Below are 20,129 nucleotides of genomic sequence, written 5' to 3'. Positions count from 1 at the left end.
ATCTAAATGTCAGTGGGGAAGAAGTCTCAGTTGTGTAGACAGGGTGCAGCGCTGTGTCGCCAGAGATAACAATAGAAGGAAGTGTGGAAAGGTTGTCACGCGATGTGGAGTGAAACGAGGGCGGCGGAGCAGCTGTTATATTAGATATGTGCCAAACAGGATATGCGGGTCTTCAACATTAGCAGCAGAATAAGGTAAGAGTTGAAACAGCAAAATAACTCCTAATAAGGGAAAGGGAAGTATAGAAATTGGAACCAATTTTTGAAGGAGTAAAACATTGTCTCGGGTTTTTTGATAATATAAGCTTGCATTAATGCCACTATACAAGGCAGCGCTTACATAACTAGCAAGTACAGGCACGTGTACGAAACATGAGCAAAGCGACTTAGAATTAGGGTGCAGTTCTCGGAAAACAGATGTCAAGACAGAAATATCAGGGTGCGGTTGAAGCTGCAAATGGTGTGACAAGATAAAGATTGTGCAGTGACAACGGTCAAAGCAACAATGGTAAACAATAGGGCAAGGGAGGGGGAGTAGTGCATAAAAGAGGAAACGAAACAGCACAGCAGATCACTCTGGGTATAGGGAAGTGTTACTTCACTGTATGAGTGTTCTCCGCTTTTTGCAAACAGTGTTAATAAAGGACATTTTGAACAACTCTCGTCTTCTGAGTGCTCCTTTCTGCATCAACCAACTCGGGGAAGCCAACAAAGGTGTGCTTCAACACAATTCAGGATAGTACAAAAGGGGGAGCAAAAGAGGAAGAGAGCAGATCTCTCTGGGTGAAGGGCTTGAATACATGTATTCTCTGTAAGAGTGATCTCCGCTTTTTGCAAACAGCGTTAAATAAAAGGTGATTGGACCAACTCTTGTCTCCTGAGTGCTCTCTTCTGCATCAACCAACTCGGGGAGGCAAAACCAGTTTGCTTCAACATAGCCTATGCTCGTATTCTCGTGATCCGCACTCATGAACGATAATGTCCTATAAAAAGCTTTTTACACTTTTTCAATGTGTTGCTCAGTGGTATTTCGGGACATTAGTTGCTGTGATGTTTACAGACCAAACTGACCCCACCGACAGTAGCAGATGCTGAAGTGCACTGCTGTGGCAGCGACACACTAGGGATGGGAAGTTCAGCTCTCTTCAGAGAGCAGGCTCTTTTGGCTCGATTCCCGAACGACTCTTAATTTAGGATCGTTTGTAGCCCTGTAAAGGTTAAATCATAAGTCATGGAACAGAGGGTTTTACTTAGGTTAAAAGCCAGCCAGAGTTGAAGGGCCAAATGCTGTTTTATCCTGACTGACCAATTGTTTAGAAGGTGGAGTTTTTTAGAGTGTAGCGACTACTTTTCTGAAAGGCCGCTGAGAGACTTAGTCGGCTCTTATCTGTGAGACGTCGACATAATCATAATGAAGTCCAGATGACGTTCCACAAACATATAAAAACCCTGATGTGATCCGACTGTAAGAATAAAGTGATGAAAGACGATGGTGACGGTCAACAGAAAATATCGGAGCTCTACTAACTCCCTTTGTCCAAAACTCCTGCTGCCACCCAAATGAACAGGTAAAATAAAAGGGGAAACCACACCCATGTGTCAATCAATACATGTGACGCAATACATGCAGCTGAAGCAAATATAAACATAAACAAAACATATTTTAGGGGACTCTCTCAAGATTGGATGTTTGACACTGTTCTCTTTTGTAATAAAATCTTTTAAATATACAAGTGAGACGTGTCAGCGGTGGTTCCCTTCTTCAATACATCAAGAGGTGTATATTCTACACCAACACTTCACGTTATGAATGTAACTTGTCATCTGGTGCTCAAATAAAAAACACTCAACCCAGGTTTGTGTCTTTATTGAACCTTTTTACAACTATGCACATTAAGATGGTTTTAATACAATTTAATCTGAAACTGATGTGCAGTTTGTATGTTATATACATTCGAACTGGCAGCTCACCAGTTCCTCTTGTATTTCATTTTATTTTACCCCAAGAAAAAGCGAGAACACCAGCTACTGAGCTTCCTCACTGCCTGACTGATTTTGCCTCAACTACACAGAAACAATGATCTGGAAATAAATAAATAGATAATGTGATCTCATGGCAACTGTACCGTGTTTACACCCAAACAACAGAACTTTGAAGTCTAAATGACCAGTTTTCCAGACAAAGTTGCTGTGATGTGAAAGTGCACAGGAAGAGGATGAATAAATGTCTGAAATTCAAACCAACACATCTTCTATTAGAAGAACTTGAGACTTTTCTTTGGATGTGTTAAATCATTAACACTGAGTAATCTGAGTGTCAACAAGTCTATTATCTCAACTATTTTGAATATAAGTGGTGATGCTTTAAACCGCAAATCAGAAAAACCGTCTTTTCAACTTTTTCCACTGTTAGAAGAGACTGCGGAGCTAAAAGATTACACATTACAGTAGAGATCAGCTTTTGAGCCCCTGAAAAAACACCCCAAATTTTACTGAAAAAGAACATATTTTGTACTGTGTTGCTCTTTTTTCAACAATGAATAGAATACATGAAATGCAGGCTGCTCATGGTGAGGACTGCAAAATATTTCTTTTAAACATCCCCCCCTTGCCTTGTGTCTCTTGTGTGTCTTACAGTTAAAGGGGCAGTAATAGTATATAATACTCTGTATTAAACACCACATTTTTACAGTGTAATTGTGACTTCACTGTGTTGATTTATTGCACCAAAATCAGGAAAAAGATACAATAAGATCTACTGATGTTCAGTCTCCACAGTTCACCAGTAGAGGTGAAATTAAATATCTGGTGACAGTAATTACAGTTCAACAACCCATTCATGTAAATCGATAGGATCAGATTCATGTGTGTCTAAGCAGGAAATCAATCGAGGCAGCAGTGATAGTTGGTTAGAGTTTGACATTTCCGCAAAGGAAGCAGGAAGTCCTGCTTCCTGATGCCGGTCACTTTCTTCCTGGGGGTTTACCATTTTCAGTCTTTTTTTCCCCCCCAGAGAGTTGGAAGTGCTCAGTTTTCTGTGGTCTCCTTCATCTGTCCGACTCAGCTCAGCCTCATTTTCGTCCCTCGTGGTTCAGCGTTGCTCTCTCCATGCGTCGGTACCAGTGTTTGACCTTTGTGTTCTCCATCATGTCGTCAAACGCCTGCAGGCCCTCCATCACTCTGAGGACACCAAACACCGCCTGCAAGACGGAGGGAAGAGATATGAAAGCAAGAACTATCATCAACATTACATTAATGGTCCTGTAACATATACGTGTATGTGTGTTTCTCGTCTTAATATTGATGCTTGTAATAATGTATATTAACATTTAAAATCACAGAATAAATGTTGAATCAACACCATTTATTTAAATGTAAATGCTTTTGTTTAATAGCATTTTCTTTTTAACTGCGAACACATTCTGTAAGGTCAGAGATAGAGATCTTCAGTGTAATGATGGACTACAGCTGAAACACCTTCCTTTTTTTGTCCATAATAAATAAGAAGACTGATCTGTGAGTATTAGTGTTGTTTGTTTTTGTTTATGAATTGGATCTGTGCGAGCCTCTACTTTTCACTCTATATCCTCACCAGGTCTGCCAGGTTGGGATCATCTCCACCCATGAACTTCCTCTTTTTGCCGATGGCTGCCACCCAGTCGTTGACGGCCTTGTAGAGATCCTGCCGGACATCGTCCTGCAGATTGTGTCTGTCGGGCAAAAAAAAGGAGATAATCGCTGAAAATTCAACATAACTAAACTCAGGCTGAACTCAGTGTATTAGGTAAATACAGCACAGTCCTTACACCACCTGTGAGGATCCTAAAATTCTATTGAGGTCAAAGTCACACAGCTTGAGGTGTTTGCTCTGCTGATTTTGTTCACACTCATTCTTCTGTTCATGTCCATTCTTAACTTGGCTTAGTGCCATGTAGTAAGTAAGCATGTCAGGAATAATGATTTATGAACAACAGCTGTCTAAGCAATTGTGTTATGTATGTGTGTATCATGGCAGACTGCAGTGAGCATGCAGCACGCTCTGGGTCAGGAACATTTCTTCTTTTTGGTTGATGTGTCTTGAGGCACCACTCTCTTGTTGCCAGTCCTCTGTTTTCCAGACATTCCTACAACACAACACCAAAGATATTCCTTCATTGTGTCACTTACCGACTTTTCAGCCTTTTGGAGATGACGAACATGGCTGCAGCACCGACATATTTGGCAAAGAAGCCTTCAAAACTACTAAACTTCCCTTCTCGTACGATGTAATCAAAGGAGGCCAGGGCCTCGCCGGTAGTTCGGTAAACGTTGGGAGATATGAGATGCACGAGCCAATCATCAGCCCACTGACGCCACTTCCTCTCCTCTCTGAAACCAGGACAGAAAAACAAGCACTGAGTACAATTTGCATCATAGTAGAAATAACACATTGGTGGTCTGGTTGCCACCACATAGGCTGACTGCAAACAGAAGACAGAATAATGTGTGAGAGATGATGCAAGTTGGGTTTTTTGTGTGTGTGTGTTCGGGGGGACTGAGCCTGGCAGAGGTCAATGCCATGATAGATTTTGATTTTGATTTTGATAGATTGATTTTGCTCCGGTGAATATGTATGCCTGCCTTTTGGCGCTTTTCCACTATACAGTTCTAGCACTACTCAGCTCGACTTGTCACGATTCCAGGAACGACCTTTTCCATTTCAAAAAAGTACCTACTCAACGTGGGCGAGTCGTTATAGCACGGCTCCGCGATACAGCCGTGACTTCATTTTCTACGCGACTCAAACACATTAACAATGGAGGACATGGAGGCAGTGGTGTACTTGCTGCTGTATGTGGCTTTCTGTCACACACAAAGTAAGAGAAGAGAAACAAATGACTGTAACGCTGTTGCCGGTATTTAAAAATGCCGGGTTTGATTCTTGTGTGGGACGGCTCATGACTCTTCTAGTGACTCTCTGACCAATCAGAGGCCGGCAGTCTGTTGACATCACATTTAGTATCGGCTCAGCTCGCTTGGAACCTCGGCAGAGCAGGTACTAAAAAGGTAGCAGGTACCAGGTTCTATCCCTGATGGAAACTTGAAAATGTGCATTAAATCATACACAAACATACTCCGACTTGCCCTTAGAGCAGCCACTGAAGTAATGTCTAAATTTGGTTTTGTACGTGCCGTTTAGATGGGACTTAATCCTTGGTTATTTCCTAGGGCTGAGTATCGGTACCCAACACCTTTAAAGGTATCGACCAAAATAAATTGTTACCAAGTAGTATCGAAACGTCTCCCGTAAAACGAAACCTGCAATCAACCTTTTTTGCACCCAGAGCTAGAAAATGTGACCATTTGTATGGCAAGTGTTCTTATGGCATAAATGCTGTTTAATGTGTTAGAGTTATGAAACGATATCTGCAATCGATCCTTTTTGCACCCAGAGCTAGAAAATGTGCTCACAGCCAATAAATTCAAGTGTTCTTTGACGTGATTAGCCCACTGCCACAGCAGCTACAGCCCATCTGTGGTGGCATTTTATTTTTGATACCCATCTATTCACATGATGGGCACAGAGTCAAAAGTTTATGAAACAACAAACTCAAAAACAAACATGGCGACTGTGGAGGAGATATTGATAATGTTCCTCTTGCATAAAAGACAAAAACCATATGTTTAAAGTTTCTAACCAACTCACAAAACCTTTCCTCAAAAAGTTCCTCCATTGTTATTTCTTCTTCATGTATCACTAGAGCTACATATAGAGTAGTGACAGCAACACTGCCCCCCCCCATGGTTTCCGGTGGTACTGCTCTGTTTGGTCCGTAAGCTTTATGGAAACGTGCAGAAATACGGACGAAATGAACGCAGAGCACGGACAGAAGGCTCCGTCTGGATCTGTAACGTTGAGCATAAATGGGCCTTAAGGGTGATTAGATTGGTACTGGTAGTGTAATTTCTTTAAGGGATACTCATCCCTGTAAGATCATGCCAATCTAGTTGATATGGTGTTTTATTGACTATTTACTGTTTTTAAGCAACGTTGAATTATTTGGTACAAAGTTTTTATGGTTACACCACTTAGACATTTTTACCATAATCCTCTAATATAGTCTCTCAAAATGGATTAAAAGCAGAAATTTGATGCTGGGTCCACAAAAAAGGATGTGTGCAAGTTATTCATACGTTTATCTTCACATTTTAACCCCTTAAAATTTGACTAAAACACATGGACACAAAAAAAGGTCACTGACCCTTTATATAAATTGGCAGCTTAATTGGTTAATTGACTACCGAAGCTGTAATGAGGTCACACCAATATTACATCCTGGGTTCTAGCTGCAAGTGTCAGGTTTATAGTCCAGGGTGGCTGAGATGCTTTCTGTAAAATTTAGATAGACTTTTGAGGACCAAAAAGAATAATTTCATTTAGAAGGAGAACGAAGCCGAGCGACAGAGCATCTACAAACATGAATAAGCCAGTGTGTCTAAACTCACTTCTGCATTCCCTTCTCGGGATAAATCAGCTCGTTCTCCTCCTCGCTCAGCATCAGCCAGTACTTGTTGTTGTACTCCGTCACCTCCTTTCCTCTGTCGTTCACCGACTTCATCTCCGGGTAGCAGCGAATGAGCTCAGGCATGCTCTTCTTCCTTTATTCAGGAATTTGAAAAGAACGGAGAAACAAGAGGAATGAGACATAAACATAAAGATACATGAAGAACAGAAATAACAAAGAAGACAGTAAAACAAATGATATACCTTTAGGGGAGAAGTTCAGTTTTTTTGTTTTGTGTGCCCCATAATGCAGATATTCAAAGTATTATTATATCATTATCCTGAGTAACTTTGACATCTTTTTAAAGCTTACATGTGTTCATGTGACCAGATGAGAACGTAACAGATACCAACAAAAACTGACATGTGAGAACACAACAACACAACCTGGGAGTCAAGACTAGGTGAAAAAAAGAGTCCCCTGATGAACCACAGTGCAGGTTAACTACAGCACCAGCTAAAAAAAAAGGTCATCTTGGCAGACCCACTTCACCCTCTTCATGTTGAGCTTTGACTTTTGCCGTGGGGAAAGAGGTTTACCTTCTCTAAAAGAGGGCCAAATCAAACAGATACATCATCCCATCATTTGCTCCCTCTGCTGTAGGGTTTCTAAATAAGATAACTCACCTGATGACATTTATTATTTATATTTATGTTTCTATGTATTGTAAGGTTTTTTTGTTTTTGTGTTTTTTATGGTGTGAATTTGGTTGTCGAATGTAGCTGCAAATCAAATTGCCCCTCAGGGACAATAAAGACTTTCTAATCTGAATCTAATCTAATCTAAAACAACAACTACAGCTTTAAATGACAGCGTTATAGCAGAAATGTCTTTCTTTTTTTTTTTTTTTTGCATTACTTCAAAATTCTTTCGAATTTCCTTATATTACTTTTGCATTCCCATGTTTCCTCAGTGAAACCTATCTGGATGCAACTCTTTCATTATCAAGCAGATATCTTCATAATCTACTTAATTTTAATAGTGTCAGTATATTTGATGTGAATCACTAACAGGCCGTTTAATTATAGTAATTATCAAGATTATCAAATATTCACATGACATCAAATAACATGTTGATGAAAGCTCCAACTCACTTGTTGATTAAGTACGTTTTGAGGCAGCTGATGATGACAGAGGAGTCGTTCATTTGCTGCAGACGGAGAACAAAAGAGAGCAAAAAGTCAAAAACACGTCATTCAGGGTTCACTGAAAGAAAAAAAGAAGAAAAAAAAAAAAAAAAAAAAAAAAAAAAAAGGTGCTGCGACCAAAGATAGAAGATGTAATTTGTGTGTGACGTCTGACCGGAGTGTGAGTTTAGGTGAGCAGTGTTATCTGTACATAAGTAGGTGTGTGTCATTGTACAATAATCAGAAAGAAAGAAAGAAAGAAAGAAAGAAAGAAAGAAAGAAAGAAAGAAAGAAAGTAAGAAAGTAAGAAAGTAAGTAAGTAAGTAAGTAAGTAAGTAAGAAAGAAAGAAAGAAAAAAGACAGGAAAGAGGAAAGGGGGCCGGATTGGACCCCTTGGCGGGCCAGTTCTGGCCCACGGCCCGCATGGTTGACACTCCTGCTGTAGATGTAATCTCTCTCCATAACATGCACTCACAGATCATTTCATTAGTTACCAAGGAAGGAAGGAAGGAAGGCGGGACAGATGGAAGGAAAGAAGGAAAAGAAGACAGGAAGTAAAGATGGAAGGAAGGAAGGAAGGAAGGAAGGAAGGAAGGAAGGAAGGAAGGAAGGAAGGAAGGAAGGAGGAAAGTGGGCCGGATTGGACCTCTTGGCGGGCCAGTTCTGGATTGCATTATCTTGAAATTGAATATATGTAAAGGGAGTGGACAAAATATTAGTATTATAAGTCTTGTTTTATTAGATTTAGACTAATTAATTCAGCTTCTCTCTCTTGCATGCGAGCGTGTAGGAGAAAAGTCGCATTTTGAACTTTGTATAACCTAGCCTTATCAGCCTGGAATGAAAAATCTATCCTCCCATTTCTGCTTCGTCCTTGAATACACAGAGCTGTTCCTCCTTAACAGCACTGATGAGTTTCATGCAGCTTTTGGATAGTTTCTGATATCACCCAGTACACCTACACATATTTTGACTCTGCCTCCTTTGATTCTGTGCTGTAAAAAAAAAAAAAAAAGCACATACATTCTTGGATTACCATCAGCCTACAATTGCACTCTCTGGTGACTGTACATTGATCTAGAGCTGGGCAATTAATCGAAATATAATTGAAACCAACATTTAGAAACTCTAATCGACTTAATCTTGCTCATGTCAGTTAATGGTGGTGTCCACTGTTGCCATGACAGCAAAGGTTGCTTATCTTTAAGGGATTTGAAAACTTGTCTCCAGTGATCATTTTAACCCAAACCATGATCTTTAACCACAGTGTCACAACTTAACCCTACTGTTGTCCTCAGGTCAAGGGAGGGAGGGAGGGAGGAAGGAAGGAAAGAAGGAAGGAAGGAGGGAGGGAGGAAGGAAAGGAAGGGAGGAAGGAAAGGAAAGGAAGGGAGGGAGGAAGGTAGGGGGAGGTGTTGGAATAATTGTACATAAGTTATCTCATATTTACCCTCTATACTGCAACTAGTTTTTTCTATTAGAATGTACAAGTGTGCTGTATGCTTGAGTTGTTTTTCAGGAAGTTCTATAAGAGCGTACGTGGCGGGAGGCTGATGATTTGGAGAAACTTGTGCTCTCGTTGCGAAACAGGAGCCGTGCTCGACTTCAAGAGAAAGCGGAACCAGTCTACAAAAAAGCTGTAAGACACAGGAAGATAACGTGCCAAGGAACTGATATGTTAATATGCAAAGATGTTAGTCTTGATTACGTTGTTGCTATGTGACCCCCATCCTTTAGCGCAACAACGATTATGTAACCAGGAACTTCCCTAAATCTAATAAATAGCAGGGGTTCGAGAGATATGCCCCAGAACAGGAAGGAGATGTGCACTGGGCATATCTCTCTGTTCTCCTTGCAAGTAAAAACTCTAAACGCTGTGTCTTGTCTCCCTTTGTCTGATATTTGAATGTTTTAGGTTGCCTGAACCTGACAGGAGGAAAGAAAGAGAGAAGGAGGAAGGAAGGAAGGAGGAAGGAAAAGAGGGAGGGAAGAAGGAAGGAGGGAAGGGTTGATTGAAGGAAGGAAGGGAGGAAAGGACAGAAGGAAGGGAGGAAGGAAAGGAAAGGAAGGGAGGGATGAAGGTAGGGGGAGGAAAGAAAGAGAGAAGGAGGAAGGAAGGAAGAAGGAAGAAAGGAAAGGAGGGAGGAAGGAAGGAGGGAGGGAAGGAAGGGAAGAAAGGAAAGAAGGGAGGAAGGAAAGGGAGTGAGGAAGGAAAGGGAGGGAGGAAGGAGGGAGGGAAGGAAGGGAGGAAAGGAAGGCAGGAATGAAAGATGGAAGGAAGGAAGAAAAGTACAAATACACACACTTGCTTCAGTCTGAGATGTTGGCTGGTTGATGTTGGAGGCTATGGTGCACCATCTAGTGGCTGAATGAGTGTATTACAACTTTAAACTTTATGGACAAACACAAACCTTCACCCCTTTATCTAAGTTATTAAACCGATAATCCTGCTGTTCCACACTATATCAATTTATTTATACAAAGCAGGTGCCATTAAACATTAAACATAGCCCTTTAATGTTAATGTGATAATTATTGATTTTCTAATGATTTGTATTTTTTTTTCTCAAGGAAGGAAGGGAGGAAGAAAGAAGGAAAGGAGGAAGGAAGGAGGAAGGAAGAAGGAAGGGAGGAAAGGAAAGAAGGAAGGAAGGGAGAAAGGAAAGGAAGGGAGGAAGGACGGAGGAAGGAAAGAAGGAAGGCAGGAAAGAAGGAAGGAAGGAGGAAGGACAGATGGAAGGAAGGAAAGGAAGGAAGGAAGGAAGGACGGAGGAAGGAAAGAAGGAAGGGAGGAGAGAAGGAGGGCGGGAGGAAGGACAGATGGAAGGAAGGAAAGGAAGGAAGGACGGAGGAAATAAGGAACGAGGGAGGGAGAAAGGAAAAGAGGAAGGGAAGAAAGAAGGCAGGGAGGAAGGAAAGGAAGGAAGGAAGGAAGGAAGGAAGGAAGGAAGGAAAGAAGGAAGGACAGATGGAAGGAACGAAGGAACGAAGGAACGAAGGACAGATGGAGGGAAAGAAGGAAAAGGAGACAAGAATGAAAGATGGAAGGAAGGAAGAAAAGATAAAAGAAAGGGAAGAAAGACAGACAGATGGAAAGAAAAGAAGGAAGGAAGTAGGAAAAGAAAACAGGGGCGAAAGATGGAAGGGAGTAAGGAAGGAAGGAAGGAAGGAAGGAAAGAAGGAAGGAAAAGAAGGCAGGAATGAAAGATGGAAGGAAGGAAGAAAAGTACAAATACACACACTTGCTTCAGTCTGAGATGTTGGCTGGTTAATGTTGGAGGCTATGGTGCTCCATCTAGTGGCTGAATGAGTGTATTACAACTTTAAACTAGTGCAAGAGAAAAATAAAATACCTGATACCTCTTTTCTTTTTTGATATCACAGCAAAGATTTTTTTTTCTTTCTGGCTCTTACCACGTCACTATCCACCATCAGTTACATTAACCCTTTATAGGACACTCATTGAAAGGAAGGGAGGAAGGAAGGAAAGGAAGGAAGGAAGGTAGGGGGGAGGAAAGAAAGAGAGAAGGAGGGAGGGAGGGAGGGAAGAAAGAAGGAAGGAAGGAAGAAGAAAGGGGGATGGAGGAAAGAAGAGGAGAAGAGGAGGAGAGAAGGAGGGAGGGAGGAAGGACAGATTGAAGGAAGGAAAGGAAGGAAAGGAAGGGAAGGAAGGAAGGGAGGAGAGAAGGAGGGAGGGAAGAAAGAAGGCATGGAGGAAGGAAAGGAAGGAAGGAAGGAAGGAAGGAAGGAAGGAAGGAAGGGGGATGGAGGAAAGAAAGAAGGAAGGGAGGAGAGAAGGAGGGAGGGAGGAAGAACAGATGGAAGGAAGGAAAGGAAGGAAGGAAGGACGGAGGAATGAAAGAAGGAAGGGAGGAGAGAAGGAGGGAGGGAGGAAGGACAGATGGAAGGAAGGAAAGGAAGGAAGGAAGGATGGAGGAAATAAGGAACGAGGGAGGGAGAAAGGAAAAGAGGAAGGGAAGAAAGAAGGCAGGGAGGAAGGAACGGAAGGAAGGAAAGAAAGGAAGGAAGGAAGGAAGGAAGGGGGATGGAGGAAAGAAAGAAGGAAGGGAGGAGAGAAGGAGGGAGGGAGGAAGAACAGATGGAAGGAAGGAAAGGAAGGAAGGAAGGAAGGACGGAGGAAGGAAAGAAGGAAGGGAGGAGAGAAGGAGGGAGGGAGGAAGGACAGATGGAAGGAAGGAAAGGAAGGAACGAAGGACGGAGGAAGGAAAGAAGGAAGGGAGGAGAGAAGGAGGGAGGGAGGAAGGACAGATGGAAGAAAGGAAAGGAAGGAAGGACGGAGGAAATAAGGAACGAGGGAGGGAGAAAGGAAAAGAGGAAGGGAAGAAAGAAGGCAGGGAGGAAGGAAAGGAAGGAAGGAAGGAAGGAAGGAAAGGAAGGAAGGAAGGAAGGACGGACGGACGAAGGAAAGAAGGAAGGGAGGAGAGAAGGAGGGAGGGAGGGAGGAAGGAAAGAAGGAAGGGAGGAGAGAAGGAGGGAGGGAGGAAGGACAGATGGAAGGAAGGAAAGGAAGGAAGGAAGGACGGAGGAAGGAAAGAAGGAAGGGAGGAGAGAAGGAGGGCGGGAGGAAGGACAGATGGAAGGAAGGAAAGGAAAGGAAGGAAGGATGGAGGAAATAAGGAACGAGGGAGGGAGAAAGGAAAAGAGGAAGGGAAGAAAGAAGGCAGGGAGGAAGGAAAGGAAGGAAGGAAGGGAGGAAAGAAGGAAGGAAGGAAGGAAGGAAGGATATTTTGGGATATTTACAGAAGTTACCACAGCAAAGAGTTTTTTTTCTTTCTGGCTCTTACCACGTCACTATCCACCATCAGTTACATTAACCCTTTATAGGACACTCATTGAAAGGAAGGAAGGAGGGAAGGAAGGAAGGAGGGAAGGAAAGAAGGAAAAGAGGGGGATGGAAGAAGGAAAGAAGGAAGAGAGGAAGGAGAGAGGAAGGAAAGAAGGAAGGAAGGGAGGGAGGGAGGGAGGGAGGAACAAAGGGAGGAAGGGAGGAAAGAAAGAGAGAAGGAGAAAGGAAGGAAGGAAGGGAGAAAGGAAAGGAAGGAAGGAAGGTAGAAGGGAGGGAAGGACGGAGGAAGGAAGGAAGGAAAAGAAGGCAGGAACGAAAGATGGAAGGAAGGAAGGAAGGAAGGAAGGAAGGAAGCTTACCACGTCACTATCCACCATCAGGATGGGCACTTTCCTGTAGGCCGACCACTTGATCTCCTTCCTCATCACCGGGTTCACCTCCACGATGTCGTAGGGCAGCCCGTAGTAGTCCAGCACGGCTCGCACCTTGCTGCAGAACGGGCAGGTTTTATACTGGTAGAGAACCAACTTCAGGCCATCACCTTGAACCTGGAGCAAGACAGCAGAGGAAAAAAAAAATTTTCAATTCAATTTTATTTTGTTCCCAGAGTTTCTGTTTTGTAAGTCAGACAATATTTTTAACACACAATCATGTGTGGACACCAAATTCTTCAAGAGTGAAGTTAAATGATGAGTCTGATCCAACACTGGGATCTAGCATGATAGCATCTATGTGTATATGTGAGGGAGGGAGGGAGGAAGGAAGGAAGGGAGGATAAGAAGGTATGGAGGGAAGGAAGGAAGGAAGGAAGGGAGGGAAGGAAGGAGGGAGGGAGGAAGGAAGTAAGGAAGGAAAAGAAGACATGAAGGAAGGAAGGAAAAGAGGAAAAGAAGACAGGTAGGTAGGAAGGAAGGAAGGTAGGAAGGGAGGGAGGGATGAAGGATAGGAAGGTAAGGAGGGAAGGAAGGAAGGGAGGATAAGAAGGTATGGAGGGAAGGAAGGAAGGAAGGGAGGGAAGGAAGGAGGGAGGGAGGAAGGAAGTAAGGAGGGAAAAGAAGACATGAAGGAAGGAAGGAAAAAGGAAAAGAGGACAGGTAGGTAGGAAGGAAGGAAGGTAGGAAGGGAGGGAGGGATGAAGGATAGGAAGGTAAGGAGGGAAGGAAGGAAGGACGGAAGGTAAGGAGGGAAGGAAGGGAGGGAGGGAGGGAGGGAGGAAGGAAGGAAGGAAGGAAGGTAAGGAGGGAAGGAAGGAAAGAAAGGAAAGAAAGATGGAAGGAAGGAAGGAAGGAAGGAACTAAGGAAGGAAGGAAGGAAGGTATCTATGTGTATTTACCCTTTAGACCAGTGGCATTTTAAATCATGTCATTTTGAATTATGATGTCATCATGTAACCAATGATTTTCAAAAAATGCACATAGAGATTATGGGTAAGCACGTCAGTTCACATACAAGACAAAGTTGTAAACTCTCAAATTATAATTATTATTTTAAATTTCATGCTTCCATCTATTCTCTTGAATTTTTAAATCGATATCGAATTTTTAAATAGAAAATCGATATTAATTGATGGATCGATTTTTTTGGACACACCCCTATTTCATATTCAATTCACAGTTTGGTATATATCTTGGCTTGTGTACCTTCCAGTTCATAAGGATTATTAGGTTTTTGCAGAGTTAGATTTTTATATGCTCTGGTCTTTGTCCTAGGATGCATGTACTAGGAGGTGTTACGCCTGCATATCTATCTACAAGTCTACTCTCATAATGTCTTCACATTACTACCCTCTGGAACAGTTTTTACCCTTCAGCTGTTAACGAACTGAACTCTCGGCCCTAACCCTATCCCACTGCCCCCACCTCCACCACCCAAATAGCCTCAAGACCTGTTTCTGAAACTGTGCAATAGCTAAATGCACTTTACACATCATCTATGCACTTTAAATGATGAGTTTTTATGTATGCATGTGTACATGGGTATGTGTGTATATATTTTTTCTATTCCTTTTATTTAAGTATGAGATGTGTGTGTGTGTGTGTGTGTGTGTGTGTGTGTGTGTGTGATGACCGAGGCTGGAGCTGTTTTCAATTTCGTTGTATTGACCTCAATGCATTGACAATAAAGACAATTCAATCCAATTACCGTAACACCTGTATTACTGCAACACCTGTATTACCGTAACACCTGTATTACCGTAACACCTGTATTACCGTAACAGTAACACGTATTGCTGTAACACCTGCATTACCGTAAGAGCTGTATTACTCTGACAGCTGCATTACCGTAACACCTGTCATAGAGGTGACCCATTAAAGGGTCAGAGAGTCTCGGTGTGTCTGTGTGTGTCTTGGCGCGAAAAGACGCAGCTGACCGGACTCACCTTGCAGTGCTCCTCGGCCTGCAGGTGCTGCTGGGCCGAAAACTTGACAGTCTGATATAAACCCAGACCTCCTCCGAGTAGGAAAGCACAGCCTAGCACCCTGCCTCCTCCTTCCCGCAGAGAGGACAGCAGCCTGGAGCGGAGCCCCGGCCCGCTTCCGGTACTGTAGCCTCTACCGGACACTCGTGCACCGGCGTTCCCCGCCAAGTAGAAGCCGGTACCGGGCCGGCGGGCCAGCGGAGACTCTAAAAGGCTCCAACCGACCTTACTGAGAGATCTAGCACAGGCTGCAGCCATGTTTGCTTTACGTAAAGATCCCACAATGCACCGCGAGCTGAGGGAGGAGATTAAAGGGTAAGTACACAGTTTTATTTGTCAAGTCCGCATTAAAGCAGCAGTCAGGTGTTAATATGAACAGTAAATATGTTTTCCTCTCTGTAATCAATCATTCCTCTTGTTCATACTGACCAGGGCCGATTTTAAACCCTTTTTAGAGTTGCTCAAGCACAGCTAAATTTAATGTACTTTGGATAGTTCTGTCATTAATATATAGGATATTTCTCTCAGGGTTCATTAACTATCTTAGGCTCCTCTCTGTAGAAATCGGATTGTTTATTCTGAACCATTATTCTAGTAGTAGTATACATTATAGTAGACCACTCTACTAGCCTATGTATTGATGTAATTTACGTTATCCAGTGAAATGAGTCATTTAGCAGAAGGTTGATATACTGACTATTAAATGTGGTTTTCAATGTAAAGTGATGGAGGACAAAATCCACAGTATGTGTAGCTATGTAAAAATAGAAAGAGCATTAACAGAAAGAATAAAGTTATAAGTATATTAGTTCACAAACAAAACAAACAATAGTAGTAAAAATATAGTAACATTAAAAGTGCAAAAGTAATATTGGTGCCGAATGATAATATAGCCTACCTGAGTTATTGCATGGATTATTGAAGTTATTGAATTCCTTTATTAGTCCCACAATAAAGTTGGAGACATATTGTGATTGTGTGCAGAAGTTAAACTTTTTTAAATAAAATATATTAGTATACATTAGTAGGCTATACATAGTATAACATTTTTGTTTTTAATGAAGGAAAATTAGTATTTATTTCTAAGGATCTTTCCAAGATAATTAATCTTTCTTTTTTGTGTGGAATAAACACGTCAGATACATATTGTTATGGAAACTAGAATATTTAACTTACACACATACAGTCTATATAGCTCATAAAGTTACACATGAAGAAGAGAAGGAAGGAAGGAGGAAAAGAAGAAGGAAGAAAGAAAGGGAACAAGGACAGATGAAATTAAAGATGGAAGGAAGAAAGAGAAGACAAAAAGGAAAGAAGGAAGGAACGAAGGAAAAGAAGAGAGACAGGAAAGTGGGCCAGATTGGACCCCTTAGCGGCCAGTTCTGGCCCATGGGCCTCATTATTGACCCCCCCGCACCCCGTCTTAAAGGGTGAATCTATAAAATCATCATAAATGAATTGGGGAGGGGGGGCACGTTGTGTTCACGGACGTCTCTGCGCCTCTCTGCGTCGTGATACGTGCGGTGCGTTCAGGAGCGTCGTTATTCTGAGACGCTCTCAGCAGCAGCGGCGGCGTCTTGTCTTGGTGGAAACGGTGATTCCTCATCAGCCAGCAGCAGCAGCAACAGCAGCAGAAGCAGCATCCATTTAAGCACCAGTGTTTCAGTGGTTAAACCTCCACATCTAAAACCCGGGGACTGACCTCTCTTCTCTGGGATGCCGTCGAGCATCGGCGAGAGGAAAAAAAACCCTTTCCGGCGTGTTTTAATCGAGCGTGACTGCAAAAGGAGCGGAGCTGCGATGGATGAATTCAGGAGGAGACAAATAACGTTTTGATAAATCGGTGCTTGGGTTGAAGCTAAGCTAACGTTAGCAGAAAGCCCCCTCAGCTCTCTCCTGCTGCTTGTTTTTTCCTCCTCCTCCTCCTCCTCTCTCTCTGGTCGCTGACCGCTGTGCTGTTTTTCCTCCATGAATAAACACTCCTTAATGCCTCCTTTTTTATTGATGCCGAGACATGCTGGAGCCCTGTGAGGACATTTCTTTCAAGGATAAAGCATTGAGCTGTCTACTAGCCTCCCTGTGTTAACGCTGGTTAGCTCAAAAGCATCAGTAACATTCTTCTTTTTTTTTTTTTTTTTTTAATTTTCCTTTAATTCTCAAGATGCTTGCAGAGGAGAAGTGTGTCTAAGGGTGAACCTGAAACTCGCATGGATACACTCTCCATGAAGGTCATGATACTGAGAGAATGATCATGCTGGAAAAACAGGTAAGAAACATTTTAGCCAGAGAGCCTCATTTATATTGACACCTGTGCTCATTTGCATATTATAATGAGGCGTTAATCACGTGCTGCGTCCTGCACACCTGCAGAGCTGCTGTTTTTGATTGAAATGATCAATACTTTACTAATGATACTTTCCTCCCAGCTCCTCTCACTGTCTCTACAGCTGCTGCTTTTATATATAAATGCACTTATGTACTTTGCAGTGTGGGAAAGCAACTCACACACATTTACTCCAGTACTCTAGTATTTCTATGTGATGCTATTTTCTGCATTTCAGAGGGAAATATTGTCCTTTATACTCCACTACTTTTATTTTGACAGTCAACAAGCGTTTAAAATGCAACACATTGTTAAACCTCTTTGTCTTTTGATGTTGTACACACTTCATTTTCATTTTGTCAGATGTCTATGAGTTGTTAACAGTGCCACCAAATAACTTCTCACATGGTCAAATTGAGCAGAGATAATCACCAGCACCTTGCCATTTAAGTCTAAAGGTTGCATATTGTTTGTGTGTGCTACACATGATGATGATGATGATGATGATGATGATGATGATGATGCCTAAAATCTTTGGTTTGAAAATGTGGCTGCAAGTTCAATTTGAGATGTTTTGATGAATTTGAAGTTTAATTTCACACAAAACAGAAGAGTTGCAATACTAAATTCTGATTAATAAGAGTGTTATGAGATGTTCAGGTACTGCATGTTCATTTTATTATATTTAATCTGTCTGTGAGTAATAGAAATGTTGTGTCTTTATTAGGAAGTTAAATACATCTAATGATGTCATATATAATAATATATCACTACTTTTACTGTAATACTGCATACTACATCACTCATAATACTGCATACTACATCACTCATAATACTGCAGTACTTTTACTGTAATACTGCATACTACATCACTCATAATACTGCATACTACATCACTCATAATACTGCAGTACTTTTACTGTAATACTGCATACTACATCACTCATAATACTGCATACTACATCACTCATAATACTGCATACTACATCACTCATAATACTGCATACTACATCACTCATAATACTGCAGTACCTTTACTGTAATACTGCATACTACATCACTCATAATACTGCAGTACTTTTACTGTAATACTGCATACTACATCACTCATAATACTGCATACTACATCACTCATAATACTGCAGTACTTTTACTGTAATACTGCATACTACATCACTCATAATACTGCAGTACTTTTACTGTAATACTGCATACTACATCACTATAATACTGCAGTACTTTTACTGTAATACTGCATACTACATCACTCATAATACTGCAGTACTTTTACTGTAATACTGCATACTACATCACTATAATACTGCAGTACTTTTACTGTAATACTGCATACTACATCACTATAATACTGCAGTACTTTTACTGTGATACTGCATACTACATCACTCATAATACTGCAGTACTTTTACTGTAATACTGCATACTACATCACTCATAATACTGCAGTACTTTTACTGTAATACTGCATACTACATAACTATAATACTGCAGTACTTTTACTGTAATACTGCATACTACATCACTATAATACTGCAGTACTTTTACTGTAATACTGCATACTACATCACTATAATACTGCAGTACTTTTACTGTAATACTGTATACTACATCACTATAATACTGCAGTACTTTTACTGTAATACTGCATACTACATCACTATAATACTGCAGTACTTTTACTGTAATACTGCATACTACATCACTATAATACTGCAGTACTTTTACTGTAATACTGCATACTACATCACTCTATGGAGTATTTTTTAATCAATCATTTAATAGTTTATTCTATAAAATGTCAGAAAATGCTGAAAAATGTCCGTCACAAGTTTCCAGACATTTCAGTTTGTTTGTTTTCTCTAATGAAGAGTCCAAAACTCAACAATATATCATTTAAAATGGTAAAAAAACAGAAAGAAAAGCCACAAATAGTCATGTTTAAGAAGCTGGAACCATGATGAGAACATTTGCTGCTTTATAAATGTCACATCTAATGAAGTGATTTATGCAGATCATGCTTCACTTATTTTAATGTTAAAAGCAGCTCAGTGCAGCTACAGGCAGATCTGTGTTACTTCTAAACTGACCTGTTGATTCATTCATGGAGAGTCTGCATCATTCAGGCCTCCATCTAAACTCTTCTTTTTATTATCTATTCAGGTTTTCAAGCTTTTATTGTCATTTCAACACTTGGTCGTTGCAAAGACATAAAAAAAACATGTGTTAGAAATGACACAAAATATAGGAATAAAATGCCATAAATAGCAAATATTAATAATAATGATAAATACTCAAAAAATAATCAAGATAAAAATAGAATAAAATGAATACTTAAGTGTGAAAGTAGCATGTTATAGCAGCAGTGGTGGGAAGGCTGAGTGTACACAGCAGTTTAAACAGTAGTGCAGCTGGTGTGATCATTTAATGTGAAGTAAAATGACAGTAAAGCCTCAAATAATCACAATTAATGTTTTAAAAAAAGATGAGGAAAATAACAAAAATCAAGCTCGAATCAGGCCATTTTCGGCACTTCTTGCTTTATAAACAACTTAAAGAATAAATCAGTTTTCAGTTTAGTTGCTGATTCATTAACCGATCAATCCACCTACTGATTAACCCTCCTGTTGTCCTCGAGTCAAGGAAGGAAGGGAGGAAGAAGGGAGGAAGGAAAGGAGGGAGGAAGGGAGGAAGGAAGAAGGATGGTAGGAAGGACAGGAGGAAGGAAGGGAGGAAAGGAAAGAAGGAAGGAAAGGAGGGAGGAAGGAAGGACAGGAGGAAGGAAGGGAGGAAAGGAAAGAAGGAAAGACAGAGGAAAGAAGGAAGGAAGGAAGGTAGGACGGAGGGAAGAAAGAAGGACAGAGGAAAGAAGGTGGGGGGAGGAAAGAAAG

General features: G+C 41.3%; 1 protein-coding gene across 1 annotated transcript; it reads right to left on the bottom strand.

Annotated features, from left to right (window-relative positions):
- Window positions 1–1,850: 1,850 nt before the first annotated feature.
- Window positions 1,851–16,506, bottom strand: ptgesl (prostaglandin E synthase 2-like). Its single transcript, XM_053324733.1, has 8 exons — window positions 16,376–16,506; window positions 14,859–15,192; window positions 12,838–13,026; window positions 7,639–7,694; window positions 6,486–6,638; window positions 4,167–4,367; window positions 3,592–3,709; window positions 1,851–3,199 (listed from the first exon to the last, which is right to left on the bottom strand). The coding sequence occupies exons 1-8, from the start codon at window positions 16,504–16,506 to the stop codon at window positions 3,071–3,073; spliced, it is 1,311 nt and encodes a 436-aa protein (XP_053180708.1). The 3' UTR covers window positions 1,851–3,070.
- Window positions 16,507–20,129: the final 3,623 nt, after the last annotated feature.

Source organism: Scomber japonicus, chromosome 9 (genome assembly GCF_027409825.1).
Source record: "Scomber japonicus isolate fScoJap1 chromosome 9, fScoJap1.pri, whole genome shotgun sequence".
Classification (NCBI taxonomy): Eukaryota; Metazoa; Chordata; class Actinopteri; order Scombriformes; family Scombridae; genus Scomber; species Scomber japonicus.
This window is presented reverse-complemented; position numbering and strand designations above follow the sequence as displayed.